The sequence below is a fragment of the Cervus elaphus genome, chromosome 9 (assembly GCF_910594005.1).
Source record: "Cervus elaphus chromosome 9, mCerEla1.1, whole genome shotgun sequence".
NCBI lineage: Eukaryota > Metazoa > Chordata > Mammalia > Artiodactyla > Cervidae > Cervus > Cervus elaphus.
Window position 1 is genome coordinate 89,881,574 of NC_057823.1, and position 17,254 is coordinate 89,898,827.

Here is a 17,254-nt window from a genome sequence, read left to right on the forward strand (position 1 = left end):
GGGGCGCCGGAATAGTCGCAGCCGTGACTGGCCGCAACACCAGGAACGTTAACGCACGGGCCAGTGCAGTAGTCGGGAGATCCAGAAAGTGACACGCTTCCTAACCTCAGGGGGTCGGACCGCAGAGGCCTTAGAGCGACAGTAGGGGTGGGAGAAAGCCAGGCCGCCCGCCCGCCGCGCGCCCCGACGCGCATTTCCAGCCGGCGCGGAAAGAGTCGGGCCAAGGCTCGGGCGTGGGCGGGGGGGCGCCGGGGGGCGGGGGCGCCGGGGGGCGGGGCTGGACGACTACGGCGCCTGCCGAGGGCTAAAAAAGCTCTGGGCCCGGAGGGCGGGGCCTAGCTCGGGAGTGGGCGGGGATAACTGGTTGGGATCCGAACGCCGCTCAGAGGCCGCGTGGAGGGAGGAGCGCGCCTTCTCCAGAGGTGGAACCGGCCCTGGAGCGCCGGAACCTTCGGTCTGCACCCCTTGGTTGCCGGCCGGCACTTACGGCTGTACGCTTTCCCCGAGCCTGGAGACTTAGCGAACAGGTAATTGAGGAGGCAGTCGAGGGCTTGGGAGGAGTTGGGGGTGTGAGTGGGGGGGGTAGTTAAAGGGGCACGTGGAGAAGGTGGGGGGAAGTCAACCCTCTGGGTTGAGGGTTGTTGGAAGATAGCTTTTAGCTCCCCTTCTCCTAATCCCTTCGCACTTTTACAAAATCGTAGTTTCGACGGTTTACCTAGTCTATACTTCTTAGGACTGTTTGCGGCGAGTTAGAAGGGAATTGATGCTGTTACTGATGATCAGTTTCAATGCCGACGGTGTGATGGGCTCAAACGCGAGTCATTGCCGCAGGCTTGCAGCTAAGGAAGGATATTCAGTTTGTTTTCTTAACTGTTAGCACTTTATCCTGTATCTCAGGGAGGGATGTTGTTGATAAGGTTTTTCTTCTCTTCTAAAAGAATTATATATTCGTTCCCCTGCCTTCCCTTGTTTTCGTTGAGTTTGTCCGCTCTTGGAAGAGACCAAAGAAAGTTGGTAGAGATAGACTAAACTAAAGAGAGGTGGAAGCAGCCGCACCTTGAGAAGACAGGAAAAGTGGATAATGACATGGGTGTGGCCCCACCAGCCGCAGAGATCACCCCCACTAATAACACCAGGTTCCTCCTGTCCCCATCCCGCATCTTCTCGCTGTTGAAACACCCATTTAGGCTTCAGAAATTCCTTTGAGAACTTGACTAACCTCCCTGCTCAGCCAGGAAAAATTATGAAGACTCATGAGACAGCATTATGAAAGATAATTATGAAAACACTTACTGTGGCAGCCTCTAATAAGCCTTCCTAGAGGGAGAGGTGTATTCTCCTCCCCTACAGTTAAGTCTGGGATGAGGATGTAGCCTTTCTGAATATTTGCCTAACCTAGTTAGAATTTATCCAGACATTCAGTTCTGCAAACTAGGTGATGTGTAAAACTACAGATTTTTTTTTTTTTTTAAGATCACAATCTGGGTTCTCAAGGAATTTGAAGGAAGAGAATATTTGCACACAAATGTTGGCAATATAAAGCAAATGAGATATTTCCCCAGAGGAAGTTAAAAACTAGGTTCTATGACAATATGCATGGAAGGAACTGTTTTGGAGTAGCAATTTGAGCTGGCCTTAAAAGACCACTGTTGGTTAGCACGATCTCAGCAGGGACATACAGACCTCTCTATGATTTTATTTTTCCTCTAGTCAAAGGGAGGTGAATTGGAGTGATATCCTTACCAGGCTATGAGCTCAGCAATAATTCTCCCAATTTTTATTGGACTTTTGCCAGGCTCTGGTTAGTAATAGGACACGAAAAGGTGAATGAGTCTTCAAAGAGGCCTTTCACACTTACAGATCCTTCTGCTTGTACACTTTCCTCTATATATCCTTTCCTAGTTCTCAGCATGGCTTTTTCCTTCTCTGTGTCAGGTTTGTGTTCAAATATTACAAGATACTGGAGAACTTCTTTATCCAGTCTTTCTATAATAGCACCCATGTTTCCTGCTTTTTTTTTTTCATAGCACTGATCACTACCTGACACTTTCTATAAAGTACGTTTCCCCCCCCCATTTCCCATAATAGACAGTGAGCACTATGAAAGCAGGGATTTTGTTTTGTTCACTATTCAAATTATGTAGAAGATGGTCTGACACAGAGGGTACTTAGTTAATACTTGAAGAGTGGATAATTGAAGAAATTACTGAGGAGACAGACAAGAACTGACAATTACAACATGATTTTTAAAAGGGCAATAAAAGCAGTGTGCATGCTATGTCACTTCAGTCATGACCACCTATGCGACCCTATGGACCACAGACTGTATGGACATAGGCTCCTCTGTCCATGGGTTTCTCCAGGCAAGAATACTAGACTGGGTTGCCATGCCCTCCTCCAGGGGATCTTCCCAGCCCAGGGATTGAACCCACATCTCTCATGTCTCCCTCATTGGCAGGCAGGTTCTTTGCCACTAGCAGCACCTGGGAAGCCCCCAAAGCGGTGTAGTACTTGGGAAACAGGAAAGAGGTAGGTTCTGCCCCCACTTAGGGTGGAGGAAATGGTAGAAGAGAAGTAGTATTTGCATAGTACTTTCAGTGATGATGGGGCTTGGTCAGGTGCACGTGGCATTCCAGGCAGAAGGAGCGCAACATGCGACAGCTGAAATAGCAGCATTGGGAGTGGTTAGAGCTGGGGTGGGAGAAGGCAATGGCACCCACTCCAGTGCTCTTGCCTGGAAAATCCCATGGACGGAGGAGCCTGGTAGGCTGCAGTCCATGGGGTCGCAAAGAGTCGGACATGACTGAGCGACTTCACTTTCACTTTTCACTTTTATGCATTGGCGAAGGAAATGGCAACCCACTCCAGTGTTCTTGCCTGGAGAATCCCAGGGATGGGGTCGCACAGAGTCGGACACAACTGAAGTGACTTAGCAGCAATAGCAGAGCTGGGGTGGGAGGGTGCTGCAGTATGCAAGAGGTGGAAAGTTAGACACCAAAGTTCTGTTAGTTTAGAGGATGATACATTAAGGTTTGTGTTCAAGAAAGATGACTGGAGAATGGGTTGAAAGGATGAGTCTAGCCTTTAGAGGGGCTTCCCAGGTGAATAAGTGGTAAAAAATCTGCCTGCCAATGCAGAGACGTGGCTTCAATCCCTGGGCCAGGAAGATCCCCTGGAGGAGGAAATGGTAACCCACTCCAGTATTCTTGCCTGGGAAATTCCATGGACAGAGACACCTGGAGGGCTACAATCCATGGGGTCGTGAAGAGTCAGACATGACTAAGCGATTGAGTATGCACAGGCAGCCATGAGAAGTTTACTAGTTCTGTATTAGAGATCCAGTCAAGAGATGGTGAAGCCCTGAACCAAGGCAGAAGTAAAGAAAGGCAGACTTGTAAGAAGGGACACAGAGCTGATTGTCTTCTATGGTTAGATGAGGGAATCAAGGGAGATGGAGACAAGGTCAGCATGACTATTAGTTTCTAATTAGGGTAATTTAGGTGTCATTCATCAGGAAAGATACTGTGACCTGGCTTTCAGTGCCTCTCCTAGGTTCCATTCCTGCTTATATCTGTTTGTGTATTATTCACCTTGGTAATATGTGCAGGAAACTTAACCTTGTGAGATGTGGAACACAGCACATTTAAGCCACAATTATAACTCACAAAATGCTAGAGTGAGGAGGAGCTTCAGAGATGAGCTCAATCTCTGCCACAAGGTTGTTTCTGTTATTAATTAGCATAGGCTTTCGCAGGTCAGCTCCTGGATGCTTGAACTGCTCCCATGAAGCTCTCTCAGAACAATTTTGAATATGAATTTTCAGGAGGCATCCCAAAAAGGAAGGGTAGTCCATCTGATTTTACATCTTTCAATCCAATCTATTTTGCCTTTACTATTTCAGTTCATTGTAAAGATTAAAGATATTGCTGGGATTTGAAAGGTCTTCAGCTAACCTCAAGTATGCTACAGGCAGCCTAATATAAATATAAGGACAATGGAAAGGTAACCTGAACTTTTAACCCAGTCCTGACTTTGTTAGGAATTAGCTCTGTCTTTAAGCACCCCATTGACCTTTCAGTGCCTCACTTTCCTATATAATGGGAAGTTCAATCTGAAGCCATGGTTCTTAATTTCGTCTCCTGGGATGCTTTTAAAAAGTCCTACTGCCTCTGCCTTTCTAAATCCAGCTTGAACATCTGGTTTCATTGTTCTGGGGTGGTGTCTGAGGCTTTTTCTTTTTCTTTATGTTGTTGTTTGTTTAAATGTCCTGATGATTCCAGTGTACAGCCAGGTCCCAAACCGCTTCCAGAAGATAACAAACAAAAACAAAAATTCTTAATAGTGGGCTGAATAAGTTGTATTTCTGTGGGTTAATTAGTTCACCATTAGTTCAGTTCACTGGCTTAGTCGTGTCTGACTCTTTGCAACCCCGTGGACTGCAGCACACCATGCTTCCCTGTCCTTTACCAACTCCCGGAGTTTGCTCAAACTCATGTCCATTGAGTCGGTGATGTTATCCAACCATCTCATCCTTTGTCGTCCCCTTCTCCTGCCTTCAATCTTTCCCAGCATCAGGGTCTTTTCTAGTGAGTCATTTCTTCGCATCAGGTGGCCAAAGTATTGGGAGTTTCAGCTTCAGCATCAGTCCTTCCAGTAAATATTCAGGACTGATTTCCTATAGGATTGGCTGGTTTGATCCTTGCAATCCAAGGGACTCTCAAGAGTCTTCTCCAACACCACAGTTCAAAAGCATCAATTCTTTGGCGCTCAGCTTTCGTTATAGTCCAACTCTCACATCCATACATGACTTCTGGAAAAACCCTAGCCTTGACTAGACAGACCTTTGTTGGCAAAGTAATGTCTCTACTTTTTAATATGCTGTCTAGGTTTGTAATAGCTTTTCTTTCAAGGAGCAAGCATCTTTTAATTTCATGGCTGCAGTCACCATCTGCAGTGAGTTTGGAGCCCAAAAAAATAAAGTCTGCCACTGTTTCTCCATCTATTTGCTATGAAGTGATGGGACCAGATGTCATGATCTTATTTTTCTGAATGTTGAGTTTTAAGCCAACTTTTTGACTCCTCTTTCACTTTCATCAAGAGGCTCTTTAGTTCTTCACTTTTTGCCATAAGGGTGGTGTCATCTCCATATCTGAGGTTATTGATATTTCTCCCAGCAGTCTCGATTCCAGCTTGTGCTTCCTCCAGCCCAGGGTTTCTGATGATGCACACTGCACATAAGTTAAATAAGCAGGGTGACAATATACAGCCTTGACATACTCCTTTTCCTATTTGGAACCAGTCTGTTGTTCCATGTCCAATTCTAACTGTTGCTTCCTGACCTGCATAAGATTTCTCAAGAGGCAGGTCAGATGGTCTGGTATTCCCATCTCTTAAAGAATTTTCTAGTTTGTTGTGATCCACACAAAGGCTTTGGCATAATCAATAAAGCAGAAATAGATATTTTTCTGGAACTCTCTCGCTTTTTCGATGATCTAGCGGATGTTAGCAATTTGATCTCTGGTTCCTCTGCCTTTCTAAATCCAGCTTGAACATCTGGAAGTTCACGGTTCATGCACTGCTGAAGCCTGGCTTGGAGAATCTTGAGCATTACTTTACTAGCGTGTGAGATGAGTGCAACTGTGCAGTAGTTTGAACATTCTTTGGCATTGCCTTTCTTTGGGATATGAATGAAAACTGACCTTTTCCAGTCCTGTGGCCGCTGCTAGTTTCCAAATTTGTTGGCATGTTGAATGCAGCACTTTCACAGCATCATCTTTTAGGATTTGCAATAGCTCAACTGGAATTCCATCACCTCCACTAGCTTTGTTCATAGTGATGGCCCACTTGACTTTGCATTCCAGGATGTCTGGCTTTAGGTGAATGATCACACCATTGTGGTTATCTGGGTCCTGAATATCTTTTTTGTATAGTTCTTCTGTGTATTCTTGCCACCTTTTCTTAATATCTTCTACTTCTGTTGGGTCCCTGCCATTTCTGTCCTTTATTGAGCCCATCTTTGCATGAAATGTTCCCTTGGTAGCTCTGATTTTCTTGATGAAATCTATTGATGAGTCTTTCCCATTCTATTGTTTTCCTCTGTTCTTTGCATTGATCAATGAGGAAGGCTTTCTTATCTCTCCTTGCTATCCCTTGGAACTCTGCATTCAAATGCATATATCTTTCCTTTTCTCCTTTGCCTTTGACTTCTCGTCTTTTCTTAGCTATTTGTGAGGCCTCCTCAGACAACAATTTTGCCTTTTTGCATTTCTTTTTCTTGGGGATGGTCTTGATCACTGCTTCCTGTACAGTGTCCCAAACCTTCATCAGAAGTCCTTCAAACCTCCATCCATAGTTCTTCAGGCAGTCTAGCAGATCTATTTGAATCTATTTGTCACTTCCACTGTATAATCATAAGGGATTTGATTTAGGTCATACCTGAATGGTCTAGTGGTTTTCCCTACTTTATTCAATTGAAGCCTGAATTTTGCAATAAGGAATTCATGATCTGAGCCACAGTCAGTTCTTGGTCTTGTTTTTGCTGACTGTATAGAGTTTCTCCATCTTTGGCTGCAAAGAATATAATCAATCTGATTTTGGTGTTGACCATCTAGTGATGTCCATGTGTAGAGTCTTCTCTTGAGTTCTTGGAAGAGGGTGTTTGCTATGACCAGTGCGTTCTCTTTGAAAAACTCTGTTAGCCTTTGCCCCATTTCATTTTGTACTCCAAGGACAAATTCGCCTATTACTCCAGGTATCTCTTGACTTCCTACTTTTGCATTCCAGTCCAAATCAACCATAAGTCAATAAATAAGGAAACAACATTGATTATGAAACTGTTGCTGTATGCAGAGTATGCTGCTAAACAATGGGGGATATAAGATTTCTGGTGTTAATACATTTGAAGAAACAAAAAAATGGAAGTGAAACTCCTTTGGAAAAGATTCTTTTCCCAAAAGAGGCATTGTCCATATTTCTTCCAGAATTGAAGAAAGCAGCAACATATATCACCTCAGTTTTTGAAAATCCATGTATTTTAACAGGAGAATCTTTCCAAAAGCAAGGTGGGATGAACTGACAGTTGTGATGTTGAGCAAGTTAAACTGGATCTTAAGGTGAAAAGGGATGCAGCCAGACAAGGAGGAAGTGGTTTCCAGTGGAGCAAGTGCTAGTCAAGAAATGATTCCAGGCCAGTCAGTGCAACCATCATAAAAGGGCTCTCAGTACTTGGAATAGCGAGTTTGGACTTAATTATCTAGCCAAGAGGGAAGAGAAGAGAAGCATTTAATCAGAATTATGCTTTAGAATGAATAGTGTGAGAGAATAAAATAAACAGGAAGAACAGGGGATACTACAAAATCTGCAGCCATCAAAAGTGAGGTGGAAAGAAGCCGAACTGAATTGTGGTAGAGAAAACGGAAAGGAAGGGACATTTTGAAGACAGATGATTGATTCTGATGGAGGGGTGAAACAGAATGATAAATCAATCCTGACTGACTCCAAAACTTCAAATGTTGGCGATTGGGGAAATAGCATACTGTGGATAGAAATAGGGACATTCTATATGAAAAGCGAACGAGTTACTATAGAAAGATGATCTCAGTATTTTAAGTTAAGATTGTTGTTGTTTAGTCTCTAAATTGTGTCCAGTTGGTTTGCAACCCTATGGACGATAGCCCGCCAGGCTCCTCTGTCTTTGGGGTTTCCCAGGCAAGAATACTGGAGTGGGTTGCCATTTCTTTCTCACAGGGAATCTTCCCAACCCAGAGATCCCAACCCATCTCCTGCACTGGCAGGTAGATTCTTTACCATTGAGCTGCCAGGGAAGCCCTGAGTTTAAGGTACTGTCCAAATACTCTTTTGGTAGTAAGAAAATGGGATGAAATTCAGAAGAGAGGTTAATGGTAGAGGTAGTTGTGTGGAGGACATTATCAAATCCTGAGAGGGGGTATTTTTTCCAAAGATAAAGAGCAGAACTATAGATTGAACCTTAAGGAAATCCATATTTAGGAAGTTTTAAGAAGAGAAGTAGACAAAAACTGGTCTTGAGTTAGAAGAACCTGCGATCAGACTAAAGCCTGGAGAATAGACAGTTTCATAAGGATGGAGGCAATAATGAATGGTATGCCTTGGATATACCAGTTCCATCACTTCATGGCAAACAGATGGGGAAACAACGGAAACGGTGGCAGATTTTATTTTCTTGGGCTCCAAAATCACTGTGGACAGTGACTGCAACCATGAAATTAAAAGACGCTTGCTCCTTGGAAGGAAAGCTATGACAAATCTAGGCAGCATATTAAAAAGCTGAGACATCACTTTGCCAACAAAAGTTCATATAGTTAAAGCTATAGTTTTTCCAGTAGTCATATGCAGATTTGAGAGTAGGACCATAAAGAAGGCTGAGCACCAAAGAATTGATGCTTTTGAACTGTGGTGCTGGAGAAGACTCTTGAGAGTCTCTTGGCCACTAAGAAGATCAAACCAGTCAGTCCTAAAGGAAATCAACCCTGCATATTCATTGGAAGGGCTGATGCTGGAGCTTCAATACTTTGGCCACTTGATGTGAAGAGCGGATTCGTTGGAAAAGACCCTAATGCTGGGAAAGATTGAAGGAAGAAGGAGAAGGGGACGACAGAGGATAAGATGGTTGGATGGCATCACTGACTTAGTGGACATGAGTGTGAGCAAACTCCAGGAGATAGTGACAGACAGGGAAGGCTGGCGTGCTGCAGTGCATGGGGTTGCACAGAGTCAGACACGACTGAGCAGCTGAAAAACAACAGCATGCTTTTGAAGTCCAAGAGCGTGAACAAGGGGGAGTCCAGTGGGTTTTGCCACTGAGGACTGTTAGGGGCCTTCGCACTTCAGCATCTGCCTGAGTACCGTTCCCATCACAGTAAGATAAAAGGCAAACCTTCTGCCACAGCTCACACAGGGCTCCACAAGAGCTGGCCTTTGTCAGCCTCTCCTTGCTTCTTCTGCATGAGCTTCTTGCTCCTCAGACACTGCATCTTGGGGCTTCCTCTCCTGCCCCTGTTCTGCCTTCTATCCATAGCCATCTTCAACTTCTTCCTCCACCTCAAAGCTCTCAGGCCCTCTACAGCACACCGCTCCGGTTTATTGTCCGCAGAAAGACTGCACTTGTGTGAAAAAGTCAGTACTGCACCTCTTTGTTATTCTTTACCCCCTTACTATGATTTATTTTTCTTCAGAGCTATATTAATTCCTATGGCTGCCACAAACTGGTTGACTGAAAAACAACAGAAATTTATTCTCTAATTTTTAGAGCCAGAAATCTGAAATCAAGGTATCAGCGGAGCTTGTTCCCTCTGGGGGCTCTGAGGGAGAATCTGTTCAGTGCGCCTCTTCCAGCTTCGGGTGGTTCCTGGCGCTCCTCAGTGTTCCTGGGTTGCAGCTACGGCACTCCAGTCTGCGCTCCTATCTTCACGCAGTGTTTCCCCCGGGTGCCTCTCTCTGCCCAAACACCCCGGTTATAAGGATGCCAGTCGCTAGGAGAGGGCTCCCCTTTATCTTGTATCAAAGTGAAGTGAAAGTGAAAGTCGCTCAGTCATGTCTGACTCTTTGCGACCCCATGGACTATACAGCCCATGGAATTCTCCAGTCCAGAAAACTGGAGTAGGTAGCCTTTCCCTTCTCCAGGGGATCTTCCCAACCCAGGGATCAAACCCAGGTCTGCTCCGTTGCAGGTGGATTCTTTACCAGCTGAGCCACAAGGGAAGCCCAAGAATACTGGAGTGGGTAGCCTATCCCTTCTCCAGAGGATCTTCCCAGCCCAGGAATTGAACCGGGGTTTCTTGCATTGCAAGAGGATTCTTTACCAACTGAGCTATTAGGGAAGCCCAGCCTCCTATGACCTCATGTTAATTTGATTACATCTCCAAAGACTTTATTTACAAACAAGGAAGGTCATATTCACAGGTACGGGGGTTGGGGGAGGACATAATTCAGCCCACTACAGGAGCACATAACATTACGTTACATACTTATGGCTGTCCATCCACCGAAACATAAGCTGTGAAGGCGGAGACTTGGTTTTGCTGAGTGCTCACTGAATGCCTGGAATGCTCAATGTTAGCTGAATGAAACTGGCCCACATGAAGTAGAGGATGATTTTGATAATGAGAAAATGGGGAAAGCTGATTAAAAAAAAAATAAAAAACTCTTCATTCAAGCAGTTTAGCAGGATGAAAAAAGACCACAGAAATGGCTTAATCAACTTAAGGGATTTCAAGGGATTCAAACAGTGAAGCTTAGGCCATAACTTGTGAGTCTGTTTTGCCAAGAGACTGTTACCAGAGTCCAGCCATTGCCTCCCAGTTCTGCAGGAGAAGAGAATGAATTCAGCAACTTCTCCAGATATGAGAACTGACTCATGATAACCAAACTAGAAAGAAATGGATTTCTAGGCCAGAATGCCATGTAATTATTAAGGGTGTCTCAAGAGTTAGGATTGATTTTTCTGCCAAGGGCAGTACATTCACTAATGATAATCAAGTTTATACACCCAAAGGTTTCTTAATAAATATGAAACTTTAGAGTCAGCAGAATTTGATAGTTCTCAGGAGATACTCCATCAAGTAATGACAGCTGATATACTCTCTTTTTAGGTGGGTTTTCCTCAGAGTGAAGGTGTGAGTTCTTGTTCAGTTACTCAGTCACGTCCAGCTCTTTGCAATATGGACTGCAGCTTACCAGGCTTCCCTGTCCTTCACCATCTCCTGGAGTTTGCTCAGACTCTAGTCCACTCTTGCCATCCAACTGTATCATCCTCTGTGGACCCCTTCTCCTCCTGCCTTCGATCTTTCCCAGCATCAGGTCTTTTCCAATGAGTTGGCGTTTCGCATCCGGTGGCCAAAGTATTGGAGTTTCAGATTCAGCATCAGTCTTTCCAGTGCTCAGCAATTTTCATATTTGGGAGACCTGCTTTCTACAGGCTCAGCGTATGTTTTAGTGACTCAGCAATTGAAACAAGGCCATTTGTATATTTTCCCTCTCTTAGTGTGGACAACCAGATATTAAAATAAGTATCTTTTCTATATAAGTTGTATTTCACAGTAACTAGTAGATGAGGGGAATTGATTACTGGTGGGATTCTAGTTAAGAAAGAAATGATAAAATTTATTTATCACCACATTATAATCTGTAGTGAACTTGTGTATCTAGGATATGATCATCAATACTTGCATTTTTAAAAATCATTAAGTGAAAGCTGATTTCACATTACAGTTGACTCCAAACAACACAAATTTGAATTACATGGGTCCACTTATCTTTGGACTTTTTTTTTTTCAACTTTATACTGGACAAAAACAGACTGACAGGACATGACCCCAATGACCAGAGAACATTCCTGAAAGAGACTTATATGCATCATGTGATGCAGTAGGAAAAACAGCATCTCTTTTGATGCAGTAGGAAAGACAACATCTCTTTTGAGTATTTTTCTAAAAAATCAAACCCAAATTTGAATAAGCCTCTAGTCCATCTGTTTATAGAAAATACAGGGAGTAGAGGAATGTGTTAAACCACGTCTCGTGTATGCAATCATTGAAATCCACAGTATGTAAAATTGTCCACCCCTCCTACTCTCAAAGTGTGGTCTGCAAACCAGTAACACTGCTGTCTTCAGAGAGCTTGTTAGAAATGCTGATCCTCAGGCCTCATCCTTGGCCAGCTGGTTCATATTCTGCTTTTTGACAAGATTTCTGAGTAATCTGCACATGCCTTAGGGTTGAAGTTGAAGAAGCATGTAGCGGATAGTGACCTGGTTTCCTCAACGCATAAATGGTTAGGGAAAAAACGGAGGTGACTGTTACAGTGGTATGGAGGACCTATTCTTGCTTTCTTGGACTTAGAGAGTTGAATGATACTCGGTATCATCATTGGGAGAAAGATTTAAAGAATGTGCATTATAATCTTCACTACAGTCCAATGAGTTATAGTGAAAGGGCCCTAGTGTAGGAATCCTGTTTTCACACTACAGTTGACTCTGAACAACACAGTTTGAATTACGTGGATCCTCTTAATATGTGGATTTTTTTTCTAGTGGAAAACTAACACTACACAAACTGAGGTTAGTTGAATTTGAGAATAGAAAACCATGGATTCAGAGGGTTGACTGTAAAATTATACACGGATTTTTGACTGCATGGGGTGGTCAGTGCCCCTAACCCCATGTTGTTCAAGCATCAACTATATAGAATAATCATGTTTCAGATGACTCAGAAATTCAGTACAACTTAAGAATGATATTGTTCTCTAATAATGGTAACTTTATCCCTAAAGTTACAGAGTACAGATTTATCTTTAACAATTTTTTCTGCTTGGACAGACCTGTTCAAAGTCTTATGAGTCCATTCCCGTTTCTAAAAGGAGGACTTTGGACTAGATCTCAAGGATTCTTTCTGACACTCAGATTTTGGGATAAACAAATCATTTAAACATTTAAAGTATGTATGACTGCTGATAGACTTGGAGCTGATTTGGAAAACAAGGTGTCCCCGTTCGTCAGCACAGCCCCTACTGGTCCACATTTTTAATGCATATCTGAGATCCCATTGCAGAACCACAGAGTGTTGGGGAGAACTGCACCAGCTGACCGCACAGGGGTTGGGGCAGCATTGCAAAGAAACCCCAGCGTCAGCCCTCCAGCCAGAGTCTGTGTGAGGTCGTTGAGACCATCATCACCATACCTTCCAAGCATGACTAAGTAGGACATGTTTCAATTCAGTTCAGTTCAGTTGCTCAGTCATGTCTGACTCTTTGTGACCCCATGAATTGCAGCACGCCAGGCCTCCCTGTCCATCACCAACTCCCGGAGTCCACCCAAACTCATGTCCATCGAGTCAGTGATGCCATCCAGCCATCTCATCCTCTGTCGTCACCTTCTCCTCTTGACCCCAATCCCTCCCAGCATCAGGGTCTTTTCCAATGAGTCAGCTCTTCACATCAGGTGGCCAAAGTATTGAAGTTTCAGCTTCAGCATCAGTCCTTCCAGTGAACACCCAGGACTGATCTCCTTTAGGATGGACTGGTTGGATCTCCTTGCAGTCCAAGGGACTCTCAAGAGTCTTCTCCAACACCACAGTTCAGAAGCATCAATTTCTCAGTGCTCAGCTTTCTTCACAGTCCAACTCTCACATCCATACATGACCACTGGAAAACCCATAGCCTTGACCAGACAGACGTTTGTTGGCAAAGTAGTGTCTCTGCTTTTTAATATGCTATCTAGGTTGGTCATAACTTTCCTTCCAAGGAGTAAGCGTCTTTTAACTTCATGGCTGCAGTCACCATCCACAGTGATTTTGGAGCCCCCAAAAATAAAGTCTGACACTGTTTCCACTGTTTCCCCATCTATTTCCCATGAAGTGATGGGACCAGATGCCATGATCTTAGTCTTCTGAATGTTGGGCTTTAAGCCAACTTTTTCACTCTCCTCTTTCACCTTCATCAGGAGGCTTTTTAGTTCCTCTTCACTTTCTGCCATAAGGGTGGTTGTCATCTGCACATCTGAGGTTATTGATATTTCTCCCGGCAATCTTGATTCCAGCTTGTGCTTCTTCCAGCCCAGCGTTTCTCATGATGTACTCTGCATTAAGTTAAATAAGCAGGGTGACAATATACAGCCTTGATGTACTCCTTTTCCTATTTGGAACCAGTCTGTTGTTCCATGTCCAGTTCTAACTGTTGCTTCCTGACCTGCATGCAGGTTTCTCAAGAGGCAGGTCAGGTGGTCTGGTATTCCCATCTCTTTCAGAATTTTCCACAGTTTATTGTGATCCACACTGCCAAGGTCTTTGGCATAGTCAATAAAGCAGACATAGATATTTTTCTGGAACTTTCTTTCTTTTTCGATGATCCAGCGGATGTTGGTAATTTGATCTCTGGTTCCTCTGCTTTTTCTAAAACCAGCTTGAACATCTGGAATTTCATGGTTCACGTATTGCTGAAGCCTGGCTTGGAGAATTTTGAGCATTACTTTACTAAGGACATGTTTAGAAATCAGTTTATCCCGTATTTGTTTCTTTACAACTTTTGCTTTCCAGAAGTGTTTTAAATGAGCCATGCTACTTAAGGGGTGGAGTATATTTTGCTTTCATTTTTCTTGCAATTCCATGAAACCTAAACATTAATAGTGTCTTAATTTGTCTGCTTTTTCTGGTATAACTAGTTCCAATGGCTGGGAATAAAGGAAGAGGACGTGCTGCTTATACATTTAACATTGAAGCTGTTGGATTTAGCAGAGGTGAAAAGTTACCTGATGTTGTATTGAAACCACCCCCACTATTTCCTGTAAGTACATTTAACAGCAGAATTCTCACAGGGTGCGTCTCATGTTTCAGAGAGAATTTAAATACTGTGTAAGACTTGAATATATGATATCATTATGATATCCTAAACTGTAAGAAAGTAAAAGAGATGGTCACTTACCTTTAATTTAAATATTTCCACTGTTTTTTTCTGAAACATTTCTAATTTTCAGATTGCTTTCTTAAAATGCAAAAAACTATATATATTTTTTCCCTGAATAAATTCAGTATTTTGTGACCAAGAATTTTTCTTTTAATTCTTGTGTCTTATAATGCTGTTATTGATATATTTCAATATTAAAATAATATTTTTAAAAGTAAAGTTAGATTTTATAGTTGTCCTCACATCCCATTTTGTAATGACTTTATTCTCATCTTTTATCTATAGAATTTAATTCTGCTCCCTAGTATACCACTTGGCCTTTTTTTTTTTTTTTTTTTTTTTTTGGTTTTTTCCTTATTTTATTAAAGTAAATTTTAATTTTGTTACTGTTTTTCAAAATATAAGCATTTCTACTACATTTAGTACTGCTTTTAAATTTAATTATGCTGTAAACTTAATTGATATAGTTTTTAATCAAATGCTTGACTTTATATTTAGTTTAAAACTTAAGCTTACATTTCAAGATGCACATGTGCTGTGGTACAAAATATGAAAAAGTCGTAAATAACCAAATACTCCTTCCAGGAATCTTTTCCCTCTTTCAAAAGGAAACGTCCTTTGTTGAAAGATTTATATAAGTAGAGGATGCTGAACAGATGTTCTTGGGATCTAGAACATCTCACATGGGGAGTGTCTACTTTTTTACCCTTGATATTTTGCCTTTCTGATATTCAGTGCAGCCTAAAAACAAAGGTAAATGTCTCAGGTATAGACATAGTGTCACTTTATATTGGTTTCCTTTTAAAACAGCTCTTCTTCATGTGTGAGATTACTTCTAAAGCTTGGGAATATTAGTACATACTATTGTTTTCTACAGGGAATAAAATTTATTCCTGGCTAAAAGGCTCTGTCTGATCTGGCTTTCTTCTGTCTCTCTGACCGTTTTCCCACCACTGTCTTCATTCCTTAGCCGTGGTGGTCTCCTTTTTCCCTTAGGCATTTTCCCCTGTTAGTTTCCCTGCTAGAGCCATTGGTCTCCCCATTTCTTTGTATGGATGGCTTCATATTCTTATCCAGATTTCTGCTCAAAGATAACTCACCCAAGAGATCATGCATGCTTACTGGATAGACCAGCCATTTGCAATCTCCATGGACTCTGTCGGTCACTCTTTCCTCTTCCTGGCTTTAGTCCTTCTGTCACTTACCACTATCTGAAATTGTGTATTACCTCATTTGTTTACTTATTTTTCTCCCCTAGAGTATAAGTTCCACACAGGCAGAAAGTTTGACTAGTTCATCATGATATCTCCTGTTGTATTATAAATATATATGCATTCATAATACATATGTGTGTATACATGTAATTCTTAACAATTGAAAATAATAGGTTCAAATTTCTGCTTTGCCACTTTTGTGTTATATAGACTTACAGATTATTCACGTCTCAGCTTCCTCACTATAAAAGAGGAATTATTGATACTTTAGATGAATTCATGAGTTCTTAATATTGAGTACATCCAGGTTGTAGTAACCACTTGTTAAATAGTAGCTGCTACTACTTTTTTTTAATGCTACTGCTCCTACTAATACCACCATGGCTAACAGGAAACCACCATAGTAGGAGACTAAAGCAGCTGCTTTTATCTGGGTGCTTTGATTTTTAAAATACAGAATCACAGTCATCAGACTATATAGCAAATGACTGTTGGTGTGATCAGTAGAAAAATTAGGCAAGTAGGAAAATTAAGTATCTTTTCTACGTATAAAGTAAGAGCAAAATAGGAGATGGGTGGAAAGGTTTAATTGATAATAAAAGCTCAAAATATTTTAAGTTGGTGGTAAAACTTAATGCCTATAAAATGTGGTTTTTCAGTAAAACTGACATTTTTTCAGAACATAGACAAAAGGGATATTAAAATGTTTCATTTATTTTGAAAAAAATTGCCTCTTAATGTAAACAGGATACAGACTACAAGCCAGTGCCACTAAAAACAGGAGAGAGTGAAGATTATGTGCTTGCCTTGAAACAAGAGTTAAGAGAAACTGTGAAGAGAATGCCTTATTTTGTAGAAACACCTGAAGAAAAACAAGGTGCGTATTGGACTCCGATTATGTGATTCACTGTCTACAGATAAAATAGTGTTTCACCGTAAGATATATGATCTTTAATGCTGATTGATTTGATGTAGTCAGAAATTATCAACTACCTTGAAAAAGCATATTTGCCTTGACTTAGCGGAAATTATATTTTAAACTTTTTGATACTTTTAAGATTACCTTTCAAAATAAAAGTGTTATATGTTCAGTGAAATTTATGAAAACAGAAATATTAAGAAAGTGAAAATCACCCTGGAACTTCCCTGGTGGTCCAGTGGTTAAGGCTCAGCGCTTCCAATGCAGTCCCATGCAGGAGGCGTGGGTTTGACGCCTGGTCAGGGAACTAAGATCCCACATGCTGTGCAGAGTGGCAAAAAAAAAAATCACCTTTATTCCTTCTGTCTAGAGAACTACTGATATTATATATTCCAAATTCTTCTTCTATGTGTATATCCTTTTACAAAATTGGATTCATGTTACTTTGTATCTTCCTTTTTTCCTCAATAGCATAGTATTAGCATTGGCACATATTCTTTTTTTTTTAATTAATCTGTACTGGAGTATAGTTGGTGTACAATGTTGTGTTAGGTTCTGCTCTACAGGAAATGAATCAGTTATACTTATATCCACTGTGTTTTAGACTCTGTCCCCGTATGGGTCATTACAGAATACTGAGTAAAGTTCCCTATGCTATACAATAGGTCCTTATTAGTTACCTGTTTTA

General features: G+C 41.9%; 1 protein-coding gene across 5 annotated transcripts in view; it reads left to right on the forward strand.

Moving 5' to 3' along the window:
• Positions 1-17,254, forward strand: part of POLR3G (RNA polymerase III subunit G) — a 47,042-nt gene that overhangs the window by 412 nt on the left and 29,376 nt on the right. For 4 of the 5 annotated variants that reach the window (XM_043913581.1, XM_043913583.1, XM_043913584.1 and 1 more), the window contains exons 1-3: positions 293-527; positions 14,192-14,313; positions 16,395-16,524. In XM_043913581.1, coding sequence (XP_043769516.1) covers positions 14,197-14,313; positions 16,395-16,524 — 247 coding nt within the window. In that variant the 5' untranslated portion in view covers positions 293-527; positions 14,192-14,196. Of the gene's footprint in view, positions 1-292; positions 528-14,191; positions 14,314-16,394; positions 16,525-17,254 lie in introns of those variants that run through there. The other variant, XM_043913582.1, reaches the window with a different exon arrangement.